Raw genomic sequence first — 23,113 nt, 5'->3', positions numbered from 1 at the left:
TGTATAGTAGTCTCCCACTCAACCTTGTACAGTGGAGGAAACAAAGGCATTCAGAGTTATTCACGCAAACAAAAAGGACGAGTTGTATAGGAAAAATGGATCGGGACGAAAATCCTCTTTTCTGTCACGGAGACAGGCAAAGCAGGCAGTGAGGGGAAACGGATGGATGGAAGAGTGGCGCAGGGCGATGAGAGATGAGAGATAGAGTGCGAGGGGAGAGTTATTGTCTATTTGAGAATGATGTCCCCGGGCAGATGTCCCAGCAGTAGCCAAGTCTGGACAGAAAGCCATTGATTATACACCCTGAAGGACACCGGGGGTGATGGCCGTCAGAGGACAGAGAGAGACTGAGGGGCCGAGACAAAGCGATGGAGAAATCTGCAAAAAGCTCAAGGAAATTAATTATCTGAATCAATATCAGACTTAATCAATATCTCTCCTTTCCATCTCCCTCTTGTGTTTTTGTTTATGTCTGTGTAAAACCATATTTCTCATATTCAAACGCAATCATTCACATGTATTGAAATAGGCACATTTGTTAGAGGGCCGTGGAGTCTACCTCTCGACTCCCTTGGTGTTTCTTGGCAAAAGACATATGGACTTGGGTGAACGATTTTAGTTTAATGAGGATAGTTGAGACTTGGCAAGGAGTCGGACGTAGATTGAGCATCAGCTCTCGGAGAAAATCTCTCCCCCGGGTTTTCTTTGTTGCATCACCCATTAATGTTACGGTGCTCATGCTGTCGAGCACTCAAACTCATGGTTAGACACAGCCACGCCGGGAGGAGGTGCATATGCAAGCATGTGCATAAGCAACATGTCTGTCTTTAAGTGCTTGATGATAGAGGACGGTGCTTGTTGAGAATCAGTGCACTTTCGGTAAATACTATCTGTATTTGTTCCAGCTGGCGGCTTTCTTCCTCCTTGGTGGCTCAAAAGGAAAGTTCCTTCCTGGATCCGATTAATGAATCCCCACGTCATTCGCTGAGCTTTAACTTTTAAAGAACAGACTCAATCACACACCCACACTCTGACGTGCAATCAGTGGCACTCAATGTTTGAAGTGTTCATCATTAGTCAAATGAAAATGCAATTTTTCACACTTCCTAACACTCTTTCTCCTCTTCATCTAGAGTCCTCCTTCATGGTGTCGGCCTCATCCCGGACGCCATCCGTTACCTTCGGAGACTCCTTTGACCTCCTGTGCCTGGTGAAGCCTCGCCACAACCCTCGCGTCCCCACCTCCGTCACCTGGCGCTTCATGCCGGCGGGCACAAAAGCTGGCGACGAGGAGCAGGGAGAGTTCAAAGACCTGGTGACTTTCACACGCGAGGGCACGCTGCAGTGGGGGGAGCAGCTGCTGGGCCTCGGCACCCGCACCACGGTGGACCGCTCCCACTCCAACACCAACTTCCGGTTGTCGGTGACCCGGGCAGGCCGCCGCGAGGCGGGCAAATACCAGTGCACCGCCGTCCTGTGGAGGAGGAACTATGACAACAGCTGGAGCAAAGTAGCCAACCGCACTTCCAACCTGCTTGGCATCAGTGTCCTACAGCCAGGTAAAGCTGCGCGGCTGCTTGCTAGGGAGACACACACCTAATTGGAACGGACACAGAACAGCACACAAACGGGGATACACACAGATTCAGACGCACACCCACAAACGTACACATCGAATGGATTCAGCAGAGCTTAGAGGATGTCTGCCTGCTCTAATTGCTCCTAGTCTCTGGTTTATACGCTAATTGGAGTTTATGAATGTGTGTGTGTGTGTGTGTGTGTGTGTGTGTGTGTGTGTGTGTGTGTGTGTTTGTGCGCAGGGCAGGGTGGAGTCTCCTAATGGAGCGCAGTGAATGCTAAATATCCCACAGGAAGAAAGACAAAAGTGAGGGAAAAGGGTAGAAGAGAGGAGGGAAGCAAAGGGAGGAGACGGAGAAAATGTGTGATAAGGAGCGAGCGATCTGTCCTTGAACCTTTTTTCTCCACGGAGGCATTAAATTGTCGACGCCACCCTCATTGTGCTCCACACATACATGGAGAAAAACCCATACAGACGCAGCCCAATTAGTGGCGGAACACAAACAACAAACACACACACACATTCACACAAACACACGCTGGCCCCAATTTAGCTCAGTCTGGTGTGCCTCAACAGTGTGATTCTTCATTTATTCAGGTAAATCTGCCTGAGGGAAATACTCATCCTGCTAATAAAAAAAGAAAAATGCGTCTTTCAAAGCAGACCAGCGAAGCACGATGGTGCTAGAGTTGGTGGATTTTGGTAGGAGGAATATGAGCAACGTGTGTAGGTGGATCGGAGTTTTTCTTTTTACTTCTGTATCGTTATATTTGTAACCAAAAGCAATGCAGGAATAGCTTGTGTCTTTGCGAGCCCGCGTGTCCCTTCCATGTGCAGGTGAGGACAAGTAAGATGCCGTATTGACTTCAGAGGCAGACTGTGGTGATCAATAGCACTTTAAAAGTGAGCCAGTGGAAAAGTAATCACAAGTACAGTATAGTCTTTTATTCCCTGCTGCTATCGATTCAAGATGAATGCAAACTCATGTAAACACCCACATAACCGTACACTTCAGAGACGGACAGTGCTTCTACCTGCTTGACTGTCTGTGCTCTGACCTTCACCATTCACTCAGAATACACAGTGTCCCCGGGCCCTTCAGGAGGTATCTGGAGACCAGCTTATCATCCTGGATGATCATTTACCTTTCCCCCCCCCCACCCCTTGTGCAGTTTACATTGTTTATCCTGAAGCCGGAAAAGGACACACACACATTTTGCAGGGGAATAAATACTGGGTCCTCCTCCCACATCCTTTTTTTTTTTTTAAACCAGGGTCTCCATGACAAAGTGATCAGTTACCTTGGTAATGCCACCAGTAACCGTGACGATGTGATCAGTTGCCGACTGAAAGCCAATCAGTAACCATAACAGTGTGTAAGGGCACTACCTCACAGGAGTGAGCCATTTCTTTATCTCGCGGAGACCTGGTTCCGTCCCGTCAGGCGATGTTCGTCTCCTCCTCCACCTCCTGTGTGTGTGTGTGTGTGTTTTTTTTTTTTTTTAGCAGTCAGACCTTCATTTAGTCCGATGATTCATCTGTCAGCATGTAGGACGCCTCCCTCTGCCACACGCCTCTCCTCCCCATCTGCTTTTTTCCTCTCTGTTTTGCTAAATGTTAACCACTCCTGGCTAAATGAGCGACTGGCATTTTCAGCTCCCCTCTCAAAGAAGTGGGATAAAGGGGAGTGTGTGTAATGAGGTGTGAGCAAACACGGCATCGGACTAGATTCATAATTGAGAGGCTTTAAGTCATGCTTCCAGAGGTACCTGCTCAATATGTATGAGCTGCCTCCCCAGCATTATGTGTGCACATACACATGTGTGCATGTCGAAGTTCTTGCATGAATGCCACTGCAGCCGTGGTCCTCGTGATGTTCCTCTGAGAGCTTCCATACGCTTACTCTGCATCGATACAGAAGCTTACTTCACCCCTGGTGCCCAGCAACACAACAGTAGGAACAGTTTCTCTCAGCTTTTCGATGGTCCACTACACCACCGTGCATGTGCCACACACAGAGAGCGGTTCTCAAATGCTGAATGGCTGAAAGCTCCTCGTTAAATTATCGGAGAACTTCAAAAAGCGTTAAAGAGTTCAAACGAGCATGAGAAACGGTGCCCTTGATCCAATGTCCGTGCCTCTTTAAAATTGGAAGCGAAGATGTTGGATGGAGATAAAAAGCCGGGACCCAAAGCACACAAACTAGTGAGGTACCCTGCAGCCCAGGCCCGGTCTTCTTCCTGTTCCAGATTGCATGAGCAGCACACTGTCTGTCAGTCCCAAGGGTCATATTAGACGCACCATTATCTGCACACATAATACACACACATGCAATATGTTTATGTTCATTGTGAGGGCAATCCAGTGCTTGAATTATAGTAGATACGCACGGCGGTGGGGGGATTCTCCCAGAGCAAAGGTGTAATTATCTTTTAGTAAAAACACAATTCAATATTAGTCCTCACAGCGGTGGATCTCCTCACGCTCACACACAAAAAAACCATAAACATGCGGCATCCAGTTCCATATACAGTAGCAGGAATATTAGATTCCACCTGATTGAGTTTTCTCTTTGTCTCTGTCTGAAACGCAATAACGGCAAACACATGTTCAGCATGGCAGATCACCAGGGAAGCCTCGGTCTCTACAACGCAGTGTAATATCATCGACTCATGACTCAAACTACACACACAAAAAAACACACTCCGACACGCGCGCGCGCGCGCACACACATTCGCAGAAAAACACACGCAAAAACTAATTACGCTGATTCTTCCCTAATGGAACCGGAGTTTGGATTAATGATGGTTTTGGGAGTTCAAGACGTTGCTCTCATCATTGCAGTGTGCGTGTGCACGTGTATCTGGCACGAGGAGTGGGATATTAAGACCGTCTGGTTATTGGCTCAGCTCGAATGATGGTAGGGATGATGGAGAGGAGAGGGGGTGTCCCACTTAGAAAAAATTCTCCTCATCTCTCCTCACACACCTACGCTCGCCTGGCTACCTTTCACTCACATGATCAAACATCACGCCATTTGCTCATTCTTATCCTCTCTTATTCTCTCTCCATCTCTCTTTGAATTAGAGGATATTTCCCTTCTACTTTATCTTGTCCTGCCTTCTTTGCTCCTCTCTCTCTCTCTTCTTGAGGGTATCTTTCCATTTAATACGGGCTGGCACAAGCAGATGCCGCATGTGCTCTCCTCTCATGCCAGTGAAGTACTTGCCACCCAGCCGTTATTGATAGCGTTGGTGTCACATGGGTGATTGGAGATCCCTGCTCATCGGGGCCTGGATAGGAGCTGCCTGTCTCCATTAAGGACGTCCTATCATCCTCAATGTCCTCCTCTCTCTCCTGCTCCATCTCTTGTCTTCTTACATTTTGTTCTCACTCTCCCCACAAGCCTCTTTTTAATGTCTTCTTTCCCCTCTCGCTCTCACTTAGCTGCATGTTTCCCCCCCCCTCCCCCCTTCCCCGCGGACGCCCCCAGCTTCTTTCTCACTCTTGTGATTTTTTTTTTATTTTTATTTTTTAATATTTCATAATTCCCTGCCTCCCTCGTTCTCCTCATAATTCTCTCCCATTATGTTTACACTATTCTTCAACTGGCTTCTTCGCCATTGTCAGTGTTTCATGTAGAATACAAATGTGGCAGCTGCGCTTGTTTGCACACAAAAGCGGCCTCATCACGGTGTTGTTGTTGGCGGCCGTTTTTTTTTTTTTTTTGTATGTGTGGCTGCAGCAGATATAGTTTTGAGTTTGCCCACAAGCTCACCTGAGGCAGCGCTCCGTGTACCGGCTTGCCTGTATGTCTGCAGCACACCGCCTTACTCTGCACACGCATACACAAATAATCAGAGTGCACTTGCTGTGTTTTCATCGCACACACACACACACATGACCACACAGGGTCGTAATGGGGGATAATTGAAGAGCCTTTAAGGGGTGCACTGAAACAGAAAATAATTTCATGAAAGATTTTTTTGATTAAGCACGCCCATTTCAGATATTCAAGGTCAGACTCTTTTTCCAGTGTCTTCTTCCTCACAAGGGCAAAGCACTAACAATGTCTCTCTGATGCAAGAACACAGGCACATATTTCGGTCAAATCCAATCTGGGCCTCATTTCCTTTTCAGCCCAAGCTGAAGACACAATGAGATTCTCTGTGTTGTCTCTCCATCTCTCTTAATCACCTGTGAGTGTGTGAGTGTGCGCCTGCGGGCGTGTGTGCACGCGCGCGCTCGTGTGTCCTGCTGCTGCTGCTGCTTCTGTAATTGAAGTCGTAACTCAGAGCTAGCTACAGTGCTGCTGCTCCCCATGTAAATCAGTGGCTAATAGTAGGAGCAGTGCGGGAGAGGCTCAGCAGTGCCGCCCCTTGAATACATACACAGACACACACACACACACACATGCGCGCACGCACACACACACACACACGCCAGACTCTAGCCTGCACTAACTGAATGACCACTGTTCTCTGTGGTTTAAAGAGCATACTGTGCGTTATGCTTATTGGCAGAGCCTTTTTTAAACACTCACAAAGGCATGCACGCAGGCGCACGACTCCATCCGATATGGCTCTAGTACTTAGTCCCTACCATGCCAGCTTCTTTTGGGCCATTAATCTCCCAGAGTTCCCCTGTCTTGACCCTCTGTCTCACCCTCTCTTGTGCATCCGTTTTTTTTTTTTCCGGCCAACCTGCATTCAGCAATCACTCTCTCAGACAGACAGGCAGGCAGGAAGAGGGAAAGTGCAGTCGGTGCATCAGTGTGTTAGCACTGATGGTGACGAATGGGAGTGTGTGTGTGTGTGTGTGTGTGTGCGTGTGCGCGCGCGGCTCTAACTTGGTGTTCACGGGTTCAGTTACGTGCACAGATCCCCCTAATTAGACCGGTCTTAATGATATTGTAGTGGGAGTTGGAGAGGAGAGGAACGGGGAGTGGTAATATCCCTCTGACACAATGGGATCATAGATACATCGCAGTCATTAGAATAGAAATTAGGAGCCACTTTTCAGTCATCCATCAATGCCTCTGACGAGCCGCCCGCTCCGATCTATTCTGTCCGCATGACAGTGGTCCAGATGGGCCGGGGTGTGCGTTTGCGTTGCGGAGTGTGTGTGTGTGCGTGTGTGTGTGTGTTAGTGTGTGTACTTGAAGGGGTTGGCAAGGAGCAGCAAACCAACCTAAGCTGTTCTGCAGGGGATCAGGGCGTGTCTAAAGCCCTCAGTCCTGACATGCTGGGGTCCTGGCCGTGGATTAGCCCATGGCTGTGCTAATGCTAACGCTAAAGGCGGAGCAGGCAGCCATTAAGACTATAAGTCCTCTGGAGTGGAGCTGGAGCGACTGCCTGCTGCTTTCCCAAAATCCCCCCAGGCGCATGTTCTCACTTTCTGTCTTTTACATCTCTCTCATCTTTTCCGGGCTCTTTCTCTCCCTCTGCATACTCACTCTCACTCCTCAACTCTCTGTTGGTCGGTGCTTGTGAATATCCATTCGGTGTGGGGATATATCCCTTAACTCTCCTGCTTTTCTCCCATCATGTGTTCTTCCAAGAATCTCATCCCTCTCTCTGTGTCTATCTTTCTCCTTTTATTCGCCCCTCTCATCTCTGTGTGTCTCTTTCTCCCTGTCTGTTGCCCACTCTGGTCTCCTTTAACTAAGTGGAAGCGTTACATCTGTGGCCCAGTGGATAGGATGTCAGCTCAGTGGTCATTAAGTACATATTAGACCATATTTTCTTTTTAAAGCCAAAATGTTTGGCAGAGACCCCACCAGTACCTCTAGTGTTCACACTTAATGTAGGCCTCATCCATATCCATGAACCCAAAGGTGAATCTGCTTGAATATTCATGTTGGTGTCAGACGATTAGACAGAATGTGATCAGGAGAGATGAGGGGAACACACAGGGGAGGAAAGAGTCGCTGATTGGTCCAAACAAAGACTGTGATGAAGGGGAAGTGTGAGTGGTCAGGAGGGCATTTCAACCCGAATGTCGAGAGCTTGTATTAAAAGACTTCACCTGGAGCAGCAGCATAAAACAGAGACGGAAAGTAATTTAATCCTCTCCTCTATACAACGAATAAAGGATAACATTCTTTGATTTACAATCTGGATCGGTATTCTCCTCCTCTGAAAGAGGACCAAGCAGTTTACTAGCTCCTTTGAAGTCCTAACATTGTGTTACAAGCGTGCGTGTGCGTGCGTGTGTGTGTGTGTGTGTACTGACATGCCACTGTAGCATCCTTAACTGTACACCCCTCCTCTCCCCGGACTCAAATTTGTTTTCATCTGCTGCGCTTCGTGAACAACAGTTGTGTGTTGCTGGTAAAGCTTTGGGGGTTTGGGGTGTACTTTGTTATCCGTCTCCCGTATCAAAAGCGGGCTGCCGTTTGGAGCCTTTGTGTACTTACCTCCACTGATTGATAAAAGGAATAAAGACAGTTTTGTCTCACCTCTTCAGTTCTTGTAGCTATTAAACGAAACAAATTGGGCACCTAAGGGAAGGGGGCGAGACAAGGGTTCAATGAGCCAATTAGTGACTGCACTGTGTAGATCTGTGTGTGTGTGTGTGTGTGTGTGTGTGTGTGTGTGTGTGTGTGTGTGTGTGTGTGTGTGTGTGTGTGTGTGTGTGTGTGTGTGTGTGTGTGTGTGTGTGTGTGTGTGTGTGTGTGTGTGTGTGTGTGTGTGTGTGTGTGTGTGTGTGTGTACTTTAATAACACTACATGCCCAGCAAACTGCCTCCAGTGGAGCTGAGATACTTAAGGGGGAAAAAGGCCCTCTGTCGAGATACACCTCATATCATTGCTTATTATTATTATTATTATTGGTATCATTATTGTTGTGTTACTGTTATTAATAATCATATTACTATTGTTATTATTTTATTATTATTATTATGCAGACCAATAATGTGACTTAATAAAATTGTATTGAATCATGCCTGGTGATGGAAACAAAAGGCTCTGGTTTTGTTTAATTAAGCCTGCCCTTTCTTACTAGAAAATAAAGTCCTTAAACGACGTATCTTAGCCAGGCCACGTTGTTCGTGGAGACACGGTTGCCCTGGAAACCACAAAGGTCAGGTGATGTGTATGAGAGGCTGTCTACATTTATGCTCGAGGATGAACTCAAAATTGAGTTTTTGTTGTCTTCTTGATTATAAATGGGACACAGTCGTTGCCCCTTTCCTCTGCGGGGAAGTGGAGGTAAAGGTTGGCGCCTATAGAATTGCCGTGCACTTTTGATCCTCACCAATGTCAGTTTTGACTGTCACTTGAACAAAATGCAGTGAAAATACTGTTTCCAATTAGGGATTTGTCTTATACTTTGTGGATGCACCCTCGAGGCTCATTAAAACACACAATAGCAAAGAACATGCGATGACACTTTGAATGGGAGCTGACGGCCTGACGACAACACAATGAGGGGATTCACATACATGATGAGCGGCCTTGTGAACGATGTGCGATTGAACTGGGCTTCCTCCGCTGGGTCCCTCCAAACAATCTGCCCTCATCGGTGCCCCAAAAACTAAAACGATACACGCCGCAAAGAAGAGGCATTGATGCGACTGTGGACGATTGCTGCGCTGCAGCTGAAGGAAGAAACCCTCCCTCTCAGAGGGAATGGACACGTGTCCGAGGATGTGACAGGCGGGTCTGTGAAGTCGCTGTTCTCTTACTGAGGCGTTTCACAGCAAGGGGAGTTGGGGGTTGTTTTTGGGATATAAAAAGACCCCGTTTCTCTTCTTTGTATTTCCTTTCTGCCGATTGTCACTCCATTTAATTTGTCCCACTTACTCTGCTTGAGTGAGTGCTTAGTTATGATAACTTGTAATAGCTCATGAAGCTACCTAATAGGGTTTGAATAATTAGCCTATTTTCTACCCAAAAAAAAGCATTTCTGTAAACACTGGTGTACGGCAACAGGCTTTTAGCCCCTAGTTCTTCTCCTGGCTCCGGATTCAAACTTCAAATGGGGAAACGGCAGAGAATTGCTTTGTCCTGTGCCAATCCAATCCTGCATGGTTCCACTTCAGGAGGTTTCGGAGGTAATTCTCCTGTATGAAAAAAATAAATAATAAAAGATTGCCAGGATTCCGCAGGCTCTGCAGTAATTCCGGATGGGGGGATTGTCAGGCCGAGGCAATGTTAATGACTCATTTCAGATGCTTGCTCGAACAGGGGTGGTCTGGCGATGCCTTGCAGCCGTGCATCTTTTGAATGCAACCGAATGTGCGCAATACTGTTTGTATAGTGCAAACATGCAGACTCACAAACTGCTGTCATTTGAGCATCTGTGAGGGCGAGGTTTCCAGGGCAGATGGCTGTGACCCAAGGCAGTCAATCAGTCAGGCAGTCATTGCAAAGCCTAGCTGTGAGCTGGGAGATGAAGGGGTTGTTTTAGGATGCAGGAGAAGCGTAGAGATGAAAATGTTCTGTTGTGTTTTGCATTGGGTCAGATTTGTGCCAGTAAATCAATTGAAACATGTGTTAGATGTGCATACTCCTGATCAAGGCTGGATATCCTTTGAACTGTGTCGCACTAATACAATACCAGAGTTGGGGTACCAATCCCCAAACTGTATTTTATTTTTTTTTAATACCTCACATTGAGCAATATTAACCCATTTTTCCACAAACTCCTTTTTCCATTTGGCAGAAGAAGCCAACATTGTCTAAACACAAGCGATACAATAATGTGGTAAAAATATTCCAAATGCATTCACATCTCCATATCAGAAACGGTCTGATTAAAGAATACGTGAAGGAGGTTATGAATCTGAGTGAGCATTTTGGTGAGAGCTTTTGGCAAGTGTATGTTTTTACCGATTTTACATATCAAATGCTGCATTTTATAGGGCTTCTTCTACACATGTGCATCAAAAAGGTCTCTTTATGGGTTGTTGTGTGTGTTGTTGTACGATGTGGGTTTTATTTGGACAATTCTGGCAGACACAAATAGGTATTCATCTCTCGTTTGTGTGGGAAGGGGTGGCAGAATGACATTCTGCAGTCCGCTGCTGTGATCAATTAAGGGGATTTGTTTCCCCAAGTTGACCTCAGCCAACAAACAAGTCGTGGCTCACTGCCAGTGTGCCAACACTAGAAGGTGCTACCAATCAAATCCTTATTGGTTCGGTCAAAGATGGTCAGATTTACTGACAGAGACGCACGCGTGTGATTGATGTGTGTTTTGAGAGCAGGTAAATACACCAGAGATGTTTTTGTTGTTTTAAAACAAATGTTATCTATTCGTGAACCAAATATATGAATCTCTTGTTTAAGGATTGTGTGACGTGAATCGTGTTTTGCTTTGAGGCCCTGTGTTTTTACACATCTCGTGTTTGTGCTGTGTGTTTGTTTGTTTGTGTGTGTGTGTGTGTGTGTGTGTGTTTGTGTTTTCTACATTCTCTGTGCTGAACTAATCCTTACCCCCCCCCCCCCCCCCCCCCCCCCCCCCCAAGCATTTGACAGCGAGACCTTGGTCGTGGTCACACCCGATGTACCTGCAGCTAATCCTAACCCACAACCGATGTCACTGTAACCGATCCTGTCACAGCACTCGGGGCAGCCTCAGCTTCTTCCTGACATCTCAGTCACACCTCTCCCATCCTTGCTTGACTTCGTGTGAACGTGTTCCTTCGTCCTTCTACTCCCTCCTGTCTTTGGCAGACTATCAGACCTCCTGCAGTGCTTCTTTTTGTGTGTATCTTACTGAATAATATCCACAGCCGAACTTTACAACCCCCCCTCTCTCCTTCACCCTTGTTCCTTTTGCGGTTCTGTATCTTATCTTACATTTCTACTTTGATACCCACAGACCTACCACCCCCCTCTGCTTTGATTCGCCTGACATTTCCTCCTCCTTTCCCTCGTGTTTCTCTCTTTCTTTTTGTCACCTGCCTCACCCGCCCACGCACCACTGTCTTTTCCTGCCCTGCCGCCACCAGAAATAAACCCAGGTCGTCTGTCACAAAACACAAATTGCATTGTGTACCTGTCACCAGTGTTCACATTCTCCTGCACCCAAAGGAATAACGGTTTTACTCCCCCCCCCTCCTTATTCTTCGCAGAGAGCAAGCTGCGAGTGCAAAAGACCAACCAGTCTCAGGTGTACCTGGAGGACAGTCGGGTCAAGATCAATTGCTCCATCAGCTCCCAGACCAGCCAGGACTCCCAGCACGCTGTGCTGTGGTACGTGAGGCGCGCGACCGGGTCAGAAGCCGATGAGCTCCTGCTGAGGATCGAACGCTCGGGGGCCTTTGAGTACGGCGCCTACGCGGAAGAGGAGCGACTGCGCCGTCGAGTACAGGCCGAGAGGCTGTCGAGCCGTCTCTATGTGCTGACGTTGAACCGGGCAGAGAACAGCGATTCTGGGACATACTACTGTCTGGTGGAGGAGTGGCTGAGCGACCCGGATGGAGCGTGGTATCGACTCTCCCGGGAGTCCTCGGGGTTCACGAAGGTTCTGGTCAGACAGCCAGGTGAGCGAGCGGTCACAACTGCGGTTTTCTTGTATTGTATTCCCACTGCAGGGGAGCAGCAGCTGTCACTTTAGCCCCACGCCGCTGCCTCGCCTTTTTAGACCATTTAGACGTCGTCAAACCAACCGCCGCCTCTAAAAATGCTTTGCGCTCACAACCCCCGCACGCTCTGCTCAAGGCCTCAAGGCCGTCTCGCTCTGATGACTTTACACCTGTGCATAACATGGGTTGAAGTCATGCCAGTTCTTATATGCCATGCCAGAGGGCAGAGCCTGGCTCAGACCGAGAACCTAATGCTCTTGTCCAGTAGTCAAACACTTTCAGAGCGCTCCAAGCTCATTATGTGCCGACTGCCACCCAGAACCCGGGTGTCTTACCTCACGGCTGTAGTCTTAAGAGTTTCCCCTCAGCCCATATTCACATATTCATAATTACACATTTCCTTTACAATCAACCTTCCCCCACAAAATGCAAATAGACGATAACAACCCTTCCTTGCGTGAGTCTATTCCACACACCAGCTCAGGGTGACTCATTACAGACGTCTCTGAGAGCTCCGTTCATCTGTTCAGGTGTCCTGTTGATAATGCAGAGTGAAATCCCTGTTATGCCATCTGTCCAACTAGAAAGTGAGGATCCAAACATCTGGTCACGAGCCAGAAGGGCAAAGAAAAGGCTTTTATTTCCTGTCGACGGGGAAGCTGCCACTTCTTAAACAATTAACTGAGCGTCATTATCCATGCAAATGCATAGCTTGTGAAATGTGTTCACCTTATAGTTGACATTTTTGATGTAAGACACTGATTGCTTTTATGCTTTAGTTTAGTTTCAGCTTAAAGGTTAACACATGGTTGTTTGTGGAAGCTCACCAGGGGTCTGGGTTAATATTTAACACTTAATGGATGGCAAATATAGTAGAGTATACATGACCAGACAGGTTTTCCCTTTTCACAATACGTAGAGCTCTGCATACGATTAATAGAATATGCTGTATAATTATCATGGATATTCATAAAGGTGCTAAAAAATGCATTCACCCAGGAAGGCATCCAGAAATCAGCCTGTCGGGAGGAGAGATGAGCGGAGATGTGTGCCAGCACTCGCCTATTTCCTCCTGCCCTCCTGCTGTCTTTTCTGCTTCTCGTTTTGCTTTAACAAGAAGTCCATTCCAAACTGTGTGTGAGCGGCCAAAGCAAGCCAGGTCTTCACTGCCATTTTGTTTTTTTTGTTTTTTAACTGCAGTGAAACTGGGGCATTGTACCACCCCTCAAGGGTTGTAGCACAGACAGACAGACACGCTGGCCTCTAACCTTGCTGGAAAGCTGAAAGCATCACTGTGGGATTTATTTATTTTTGTCCTCCGTTTACATATTTTGAAAGTTTGGTGTCCCTGTTTGCTGAACCATTTGCAGTCCCAGTTTGAAGGGGAAGTGCCCGCCGCAATTTCCCAGAGTCTTAAGAAGACATCTTTAAACCACTCGTTTTGTCTGATCGACTGTTGTTCATGCAAAACTCACATTTGAGAAGTTCTAACCGTTAAATGTTTGGCATCAATCAATCGATAATCTAATAGATGGTTAATGTACATTTGACTAAACATAGTGATTTCTTGCTCTATTGCTGTGCCCCAAGAAATACTGTCCATATCAATACATTTCCACTTTCTCCGCTCCCATCTAAGTCTCTTTCCTATATTCTCCGACCTCTGCAGAGATTCGACTGCAGGTGGAGGAACTGGAGTCAAACGTGACGGTGGAAGAGTCTGCCTCCATCCGGCTGGGCTGCAGCATTCCCTCCCAGTCGTCCAAAGACTCTCGCTTCTCCGTGTCCTGGTATGTGGAGCGCCCCGAAGATGATGATGATGATGAGGAGGAGGAGGAGGAGGAACAGCCAGGCGAGGAGGAGAAAGAGTGCGTGTTCTCCATCGGCCACGACGCCGTGTTTGGAAACGGAAACTGCAGCCCCAGAGAGGAGCCGGGGCCAAATTCCCGTCTGCAGTTTGAGAGGATGACCTCCGACCAGTACAGCCTGACCATTCAGGGAGCACGGCCGACGGACACGGGCCGGTACTTCTGCCATGTCGAGGAGTGGCTACTCAACCCCCGCAAAGCATGGTACCGCCTGGCCACCAACAACTCTGGGTTCACTATCGTCAATGTAATGCAACAAGGTAAGTCCTTGAATATGTCAAACCTCAAAGCTTCTCTGCATGCAGGTGAAGATGAACACTGTGACAAAACTATACTTGTATCAATGGCTGTCTTCTAAAATTATACAGGCAATTTATGACCGGGGAGCTTCTTTATAGATAGCACAAGGTGTAATTAACTGCTGCGTCTTTGGATGTTTCCTCTCACTATTGTCATATTGCCCAATCTTTATAGGTCCTCTGTGTTACAGTATACATAACTAGAGAATATTATGGGCCAATTAAGGAGCTCTCAGGTACTCTACATGTCATCCTTGGATGATCTGGCTTCCCCACATGCAGCATTTATTTTAAAGATAAGATGAAGCTCCGTTAAGCATTAAAGAGTGATTAATGGTGTCAAAAGCAGCGCTCCGATCTAAAGATGTCAAACTTATGATTTAGTTTCTTCAGGACTCTTTTGCATCTGTGGAAAACGAACCGCTGTCTGTTTCTCTGTCAACAGTGTCCACCCTCCAGTCGGTGGTGTGCTCCAACGACTCCCTCTTCTACTTTGTCTTCTTCTACCCCTTCCCCATCTTCGGCATCCTCCTCATCGCCGTGCTGCTTGTGCGCTATAAGAGCCGCAACAACAGCAAGAGCCAAGAAGGCAAGAACGGCGCCCCCCTCCTGTGGATTAAGGAACCTCACCTCAGTTACTCCCCCACCTGTCTGGACCCACCTGCGCTCAGCCTGCACCCTGGCTCAGTCGACTAAGCGAGGGTTCCCCCCCCCCCCAATGTCAGGGAGCAGATCTGGACTCCACCTTCAGACCTTACTGTCGTCCACTGATGTGTTGAATTAGTCAGTTTAAAAAACCCTACCCTGGTGGCTGTCTGTTTCACGTTAGTGTGTGTGTGTGTGTGTGTGTGTGTGTGTGTGTGTGTGTGTGTGTGTGTGTGTGTGTGTGTGTGTCTGTCGACTAGAATGGGTGTGCCATGTTAGCACGATAAATTGTGCGATTTGAAGGACAAGAGAGTTTTAGGAGCGTCTCTCGTTTTTTTTTCTGTCAAACTCATAGCTGCATTTTGTTTTTTATTACTCTGAATATTTGTCTATTTTTCAAGAGAGAGAGAGAGAGAGAGAGAGAGAAAACTGCACTTGAGATCATTGGCCAATCCGGGATGAACATTTAAGAGAAGGAACTCTATAATCGACTCCGGCACCGGGTGGAAGCCAACAAAAAGCAGCCACAGCCCGACCCACTATGTTGGTTGCCATAGTGATTCTCTGCGCCTACTGACTCAGTCCGTAGCTGATGACTTGGTTGCAGGCTGCACAGAGACAAAGGCAAGGACACACAAGTCTGTGTCCTAAGTGAGGATGTGTGCCCACCTGCCTCCACAATGAATTTGCCTTGGCAGACAGAAACCACCTAAACATTGCCAGACACTCTTAGTGAGAGACTGCGCTGCTCTTCTTCTCCTCCCTCCTCCTCCTCGCCCCAAAAAGAGACAACAAGAAAAAGAGAGAGAGGGTCTCAGAAATGGGAATGGGAATGGGGGGGGGGGGTGTAAATGAACAGCGCTCTCCTGCTGAGGACATATGTACTTTTACATAAGAGTTTTTTTCTTTTCAGTGCCAAGACCTCCTTATTTCCATGCTGTTCTCTGCAGCTGATGGTTGAACTTTTCAAGGGAGTCGGAAAGCTGATTGGTTTTTGAAGCAGATTGTAAATATGTCTGCGTACCTCCCGCTGTGGCTTTATGGGCCTTGAGGACAAAGGGGCCATTTTTACACTCATATTAAGTCAGTTGAAATGTCCTGCTTAGATTATTACACAGATGTGGTTACTGAGTACAATTACGTTACTGCACATTTCTTTTAAGTTGCCCAGTATGACCAGTCCGTCCAGTCTTTAATGATATCAGAAGATGCAAATTGTATTTTAAAAGTTTTTTTAATTTTTTTATTTGTTAAAAGCCACACTGGAGATTTATACGTATAGACGTGTAGTGACAACACTTTAAAATGTAACCTGCACATTAGAAAACTAAAAGACGGCCGGGGGCAAATATTTGACTTGGGTTTATTTTAAAGATTTTTCTATTTATTGTTTTCTTTTTTTACTACTTTGCATAGCTTTGAAAAAATTGTCTTTTTGCTTTTAAATTCTCTAAGAACTCTGCTGCTTGCGTTGCCAGGCAACTGCACCAAGTAGATTATGTCAATAGCCTGTGTGTTGGCAATGTGATAGATGTAGAAATGCTAGATTTGTCCTGCGCGTTGCAGTCTGTAGCATTTCATACCAGATTGTCAAATTTGGTCAGTGTCAAAACACTGTATATCTATACCTATAATGAAGATTACTGTGGCTTTACATGTACAATAGTTGAACAGACCAGTCACAAAAATGAATTCACTTAATGCTTTTTTGCTTGAGTCGCGTTTATTTCGTGAAATGTGATGTAACGCGGAGGTAGGACGTCAGATCTGCTGAAACCGAACTGTTCCAACGTCTCCTAATCATGGATTGTAGCTGAAGGCGTCGTCCGTCGGCATCCCCGGGTGCAAAAGGCAGAAGGGTTGATAACATGTGTGTCACCTTCCCTGGAACGCGTCCGCCAGGAGAGGCGTGAAGTCCTCTCCCCAACCTGGGCCCAACCCCTTCACTGCCGGACTGGACAGGAACACTCTTGAAAGACTCGTCTACATGTATATTGCATGACAATACTGCGGGAGGAATTTTGATGTTTTGTAAACTTTGAACTCTTTGAGCATTGTGTTTGTGTGACAAAGCAGTGCGCCCCCACCCCCCCCCACCCCTACAGACTTCCTGAGCCAACAAAAAGCCTAGTCCTTCGTCATTTACAATATTTGACTGCCAATTCCAGATGCCCTTCGAGACCTGTGAAGTAATCCGTTTCAAGAATGGCTGTTGTGGAGATTGTGTTTGATATTATTGCTCATATTTGTCTTTTTAATGTTTGCTTTTATGCGGCACTTCATTAAACAGATTTATGTCCAAAAAAAAAAAAAAAAGAAGCAAAGAGTATACGTAGCCGACACTGACACAAACGCACCACGTTCTGAGATTTCAACTTCCTTCACTGTTGTTCAAGGCAACGGTCCATTTCAAGTCGAACGCCCACGTCTCCACGTTGAGTACGGCTGGTGCTATTTAGTTAGAAATGCAATGCACATGCAACTTGATGAATCAATGTCTTCAAAGAGTGCACATCAATGAGCTGTCCGTCGACTCATAACCAAGTGTTGTCGAGGGGTACGCGGCGCCAGACGGATAGGGGCGCACGATGGACAAAGACGAGTGTCGCACACACACACACACACACACACACATACTGCATATTGCCTGCTCCCAAGCGCTTAATGAGGCAATATTAGGAAAAAGGGTCTTTCTATGTCAAACATCCAGAGAAAAGGATACATAAAATGAAAACTCCGGCTACAATTACACACGATGCTTAAGATAATTCCTCTGAGACAAAAAGTAATCCATTACACAACTGAAGCTGGTTAGTAGCCTCAGATTATATACTGTAAAATACACATTTTTTGACAGAAATATGTACAATACTATGATTGTGTGTAAGAAGAACGAGTGTGTGATAGTATGTGGTGCAGGTGGAGGTGGAGCTGTCATTTTCTTTGTACATATTGTCTGTTTTTCTCACATAAGGGTGTTTGCCTAACAAAGACCTTCTTGGTCGAAAGGTTGCCTCATTAAATTGCAATAGTCAGTGTGTGGATTACCTCTCTTTTTCAATTATAAACAGTCTTTAGCCTCCTTTTGCTACTTGATGTGATGCTACTGCAAGTCAAAGTGTATACATGTATATGAAAGCTGCAGGGAAGCCATTCTGTGCATCTTCCAGCCGGAGTATCACAAGGAATAATTGATGGCAAGCTCTTCAGTGATTTGACATGCATAGTTGCGTACCGTATTATTTAGTAAAAGGGAGCTAATTTCAGTTATTTATAATCAAGAAAGAGCGACAGGAGTGTGTTTATCGGCTGAATGATTGCCTTTTGTAAATCTTGAACATTCCCAGAGATGCAGGTTGGGAGATGGTGCCACTGAACAGCTGCTTCAGCCTCAGTGCTGAAATCACATAATCGCACACATTTAAATCATGAAAAATCATGTCGGCGCCGCCGCCATCATTGGGGCTTTACAGTTGAACTCTGAATGGTGTTTATTTGGGGGTTGTAATAATATTAATACCATCCATAGCTGCCTCCTGAGACTCCTCCGAACGTGACAGTGTTGTAGCTGCGTTTTGAGGGCTGCATGTATTGGCTGTGTGCCGGCTCCAGATTTAGGTGTAACATAGTTTGTGGTGATATTTTCAGTTCAGCCAGTGGTGCTTTATTTTCAGTGATGTATTTTTTTTTTTATATATATATATATGACCATGGTTTGTTTATTTTTTCATTTGTTATTCTATCAAATAGTTGCCATCGTGGCCATTTAAAAAGGCACTTTGCTATTGTCAGTTTATTGCAATAAAATACATTCACTGCATCTTCCTGTTTTCCTTCCAGCTATATGCATTTTGCATTTGTGTTTGGAGATCAATTGGAGGAGACCAACTTGGAGATTGGTTACTAATCAATCGACCTTGATATAGTAAAATACATACCCAATCATCTAGTTCTGCTTTGACCATAAACTAAAGATTAACGCCCTGCAGGCGGGCGGGTCTTTTTGAGTCCCTCTACGTGGGGCTTATTCATTCCGCATGTTTTGTTGGTCTGTGTGTGTGCGGGAGAGAGAAGGGTTGGGTCAGCATGTCGGGATAAATAATGCTTAGAGGGCCTCATGCAAGTTAACCAGGGACTTTTTTGACAACCTCAGCAAATCACATCTCGCCACTCATAACTCATCCGATGCAGATGGACTTGCTCACTCTTCCCGTCTCTCTCTCTGAAACGCACACATGCCCACCTCACTCCACAGCGTCAAGCTCCTTCTCCCATGAATTCATATGAACTCATATTGATGCACGTACACCCAATGAAGCCAAAAAAACTAATGATGTCAACCATTCAAGAAATCAATGGTGTCACAAAGGGAAAACAGAATTCACTGTAAGAAAAAATATGTTTGGTGTATGCTTGTGGAGCTACTGGAAAGTTTTTTCTGGGTTGTGGTGCATACAAGTTCCCCTGAAGGAGCTTTTGGTCGATTCTTGACAAAACAATCTGTCCTGACTGAAAAGAGCCCCCACATTCAAAGATGTATTGATGCTGCTGGCGCTAATAGCAGGCGCACTGATACTACTGATGTTATTGTCAGTCAGCCCCATCGCAACTTCACAGGATGCGAAAAAAACAAAAAACATTGAATCCTCAAGCTTTGAACATTGTCCCACTTTTCCCCCCCGATTTCTGTTCTCCGTCTCCCACTCTCTGAAACACACTATATGCTGAAAGATCTGTTTTGCATAAAAAAGTAAGAAACACTCACAAAATCTATGGTCCTTGCTGATGCAGACACCAGAGGGCACACATGGGCAGACAGTACTTAACGATCCAGAGACGCAGGGCAGCATAGATTATGATTTATTACCAGCGAGAGAGGAAGTGCTGGAGTCAAGGCAAGGACAGGACATGGCGTCTCTGTGGTGAGCTTGCATGCATCATACCAAGGACGGAGAGAAACATCCATGAAGATTGGTACAGTTGAACAGCATACAGGGGTGAATAGCACTTCCGTACAAAAACAACTTGCAATCGCACAATGCTCAGCATCCACTATGTAGTGACAAGATATGCTCTGTTCTTGGAGGTGAAGAGATGAAAGAGGAAAAAGCTACACAATTAACAGCTCGGAGAGTGTGACTAGTCTTTTCACACCTGTCTTCAGCTTGTTGAACTCACCTTTGTATGTTTCCACATTGCTATGACTCACTGTGAAGTAAGAGCGAGTCAACGAAGAGCAGCGAGAAATTTTGTTTTTACACCAACTGTAACGTCACATCTTGAGTAGCGCACTAGTTTGCCTCCACGTGAGTAGGAAAACAGATGTGCCACCTGTGCTGATGCAAATAGACACCGCAATTGGCTCTTGATGTATTAGCAGCAGTCGGTAATCTGGAGGGCTGTGTGATCTGTGTAAATTATGCAGGGGGGAAATACAATCAATAGCGGTATTATGGGCCTGTTAGTTAAGGCTGTTCATTGGAAGAAATGTTAAGAGTTTGGTATTGATTATTATAGAAACTGAATCTCATGATTCAGACACCTAACATAAAAACAACAAAAGCCCCGATGGTCCCACACATCATTCATTATGTATTAAAAACATGCACAAATGTACAAACACACAAACTGATTCACACACTGGAATATTCTCAATGTATCCATAATTGATGAACACTAACATTGTGTGTACTTCCACTGGCTCTGCCTACAATGGAGTAAACTGATGCTAAGGTTGCCACCAAAGCAATGCTCCTCTGGGAGCTGCGTTTAGTCTCTATTCTCGGAGGCCCTGCAGAAGCCTGGAGATTCAGATGTAGACCTAATTAACTGTTCCAGGCATTCATTGTTGTATTTGTTTTGGTGAGAATTTAAATGAACATTTAAATACCTGATAGATGGGATGTCCTTGCTACAATGTAGCTATCATTTATGAGGGGAAATTTGCCACGGCCATTTTGTCCTGACCTTTCTCAATCAAGCTAACTTTGAGCTTGGTCAATGCACGTAGGATCTAAAGGTTGGCTTACCGGAGGAAGCTTCAGTGAACAACAGCAGATGTAGGGAAGAAACTACCCCCGAGGCATTTTTAATCAAGACTGAGTAAACAGCCATGTTACGGAAGCTATAACATGTGTGGTGTGGTAACATGCTCACGGTGACAATGCTAACATTCAAATGCTAACATTCAAATGTTAGCATTGTCATCGTCTTCGAATGCTAACATTCGAATGCTTCGCGGTTATGTTTACTAAGTTCACCACACGAGTGTGTTAACGTGTTACTAACACCAAGTTCAGCTGAGGTTGGTGGGAATGAGGTATAAATCATTTAGGCCTATCATTAACCTGACTATTGAACTAATCCAGATTTTGAGTTCTGGGATGAACAAAGATTCAGGGACATGATATCAGAGCAATCAATCAGACAGTTGTGAAGACATTTCACTCAAAACCACAACTGTCACCCTCATGGTGGTGCTAGAAGAGGAGTCAGAGATTTAACCATCAAAATATCATCTATGTTTTGGGGACCATTAATGTCTGCACAGTTCTGAGATATTTAAGCCTCGAACAAAGTGGATTTACCAATATTTCCATCCACAGCCGTGTTGTTAAAAACCTGACTTTGATTTCTTTGAATCTATCCATTCATAGTTGGGCTGTATAGTAAGAAATCAATACAAGCAAATTATTCATTACCATCTGTAAGAAAATATATGTTCACACCATCACAGTATATGCCCTGATGCATTTGACACAGCAGTAAAGGAAACGGGGGAGCTGAGAAGCAGCAGCAGGGCAGATAGCTGACCTTTGACAATGGCATCCTTCCTTGAATCACAGCTCAGTTATGCATCATAGGGACAGTATATGCTATACTGTAGCCCGCCTTGCTGCAGGGCAAAGAAAAGAGATATTATTCAAAGCAAGTTGTTTTTTAATTGTTAATAAGACTATGCACGCTCAATAGGATGAGGCCTTTATGTATAAGTAAAGGTGGTAGCACCAGTGAGCTAATCAGTGATGTGCATCGTGTTCTCCTGTGGGAACCCAAGTAATTATGAATGAGCAAGAGAGGGCAAAGTGTCTTCACTAATGTGCCTTTAGTGCTGAAGATGATGAGAGAAGTAGAAAGATATAATTCGACTATATAATGATCCCAAAGAGGGGGAAGGGTGAGTCATGGAGGCAAAGAAAATACAGACGGGACAACAAGGAACAAAATGAATGGCAGCATAAAGGGAAAGAGAAGAAAGAAATAAGGGAATTAATGTAATAAAAAAACACGTTCCTCTGGGAAAAACAGCTACTTCAAACAGTATCTTTGATGAGCCCATTGAATATTGCACAGCGTATTATATACACGGGTTACTCGTTCCGTGATTTAACCGTCATCATCGTGAAGATTCTGGTTTCAGGATTCATGTGCAAAATGTATTGTTGTGGATTTTCCTCCTTCTCAAACCAAACGCAGAGCTGTTCCCCGTCGTGGTCTGTGTTCCTGTGAGCGAGGAGTCTCTCCTGCGGTCCATCAAGGGACCTGCTGTTTGGTGATCTGACTGCCTTCTCTGTGTGGTGGTTCAACCCGTGGTACTCTGTTGAGGTCTGCACACTCTGCCAGGCACCGAGACATTCCCTCACAGCACTGATCAAAAGCTCCACATGATGGCTGTCTCACTCATTTTTGGTGTATAATCTTTACTGGACTTTCAGTAACCGCTCTCTCTCTCTCTCTCTCCTTCTCTGTGTGTGTGTGTGTGTGTGTGTGTGTGTGTGCGTGCTGTGAAAGACGTAGGGATTCACACACGTGATCAGGAGGAAAAAGCCAAGTGCTGATAGTTATCTGACCATTCTTCTCTCTGTCCCCGCCATCCCCAAGCTGTTTACTGCTTTTAACCGCAAATGACAGTACCTATGGATATGGTTGCCATGGCACCGCAGCCTCTCATGACTGACTTTGATGTATAAGTTAGGGCACAGCATATGCGATACGTCTGTGCCTCTCACTGTATGAACATCCACTCTACACTTAACTTTTTCATCGTCACCATGCTGCTCCTCGTTCCCTCTCTGCATATGTAGTGTCATAATTAATCCACAGAGGGCATTTAAACAGTGCACGGTGATCCGGAGAGAGAAACCGCCACTTAACTGGCGGTGAGACCGAGACATGGCTGAACGAGT

General features: G+C 45.7%; 1 protein-coding gene across 2 annotated transcripts in view; it reads left to right on the top strand.

Annotated features, from left to right (window-relative positions):
- Nucleotides 1-17,965, top strand: part of igsf3 (immunoglobulin superfamily, member 3) — a 61,763-nt gene extending 43,798 nt beyond the window's left edge. For both annotated transcript variants that reach the window (XM_034562226.1, XM_034562225.1), the window contains 4 exons: nt 1,134-1,559; nt 11,663-12,073; nt 13,785-14,243; nt 14,728-17,965. In XM_034562226.1, coding sequence (XP_034418117.1) covers nt 1,134-1,559; nt 11,663-12,073; nt 13,785-14,243; nt 14,728-14,978 — 1,547 coding nt within the window. In that variant the 3' untranslated portion in view covers nt 14,979-17,965. The remainder of the gene's footprint in view (nt 1-1,133; nt 1,560-11,662; nt 12,074-13,784; nt 14,244-14,727) is intronic.
- The last annotated feature ends 5,148 nt before the right edge of the window (nt 17,966-23,113 follow it).

This window comes from Cyclopterus lumpus, chromosome 21, assembly GCF_009769545.1.
Source record: "Cyclopterus lumpus isolate fCycLum1 chromosome 21, fCycLum1.pri, whole genome shotgun sequence".
NCBI classification, from domain to species: Eukaryota; Metazoa; Chordata; class Actinopteri; order Perciformes; family Cyclopteridae; genus Cyclopterus; species Cyclopterus lumpus.
This window is presented reverse-complemented; position numbering and strand designations above follow the sequence as displayed.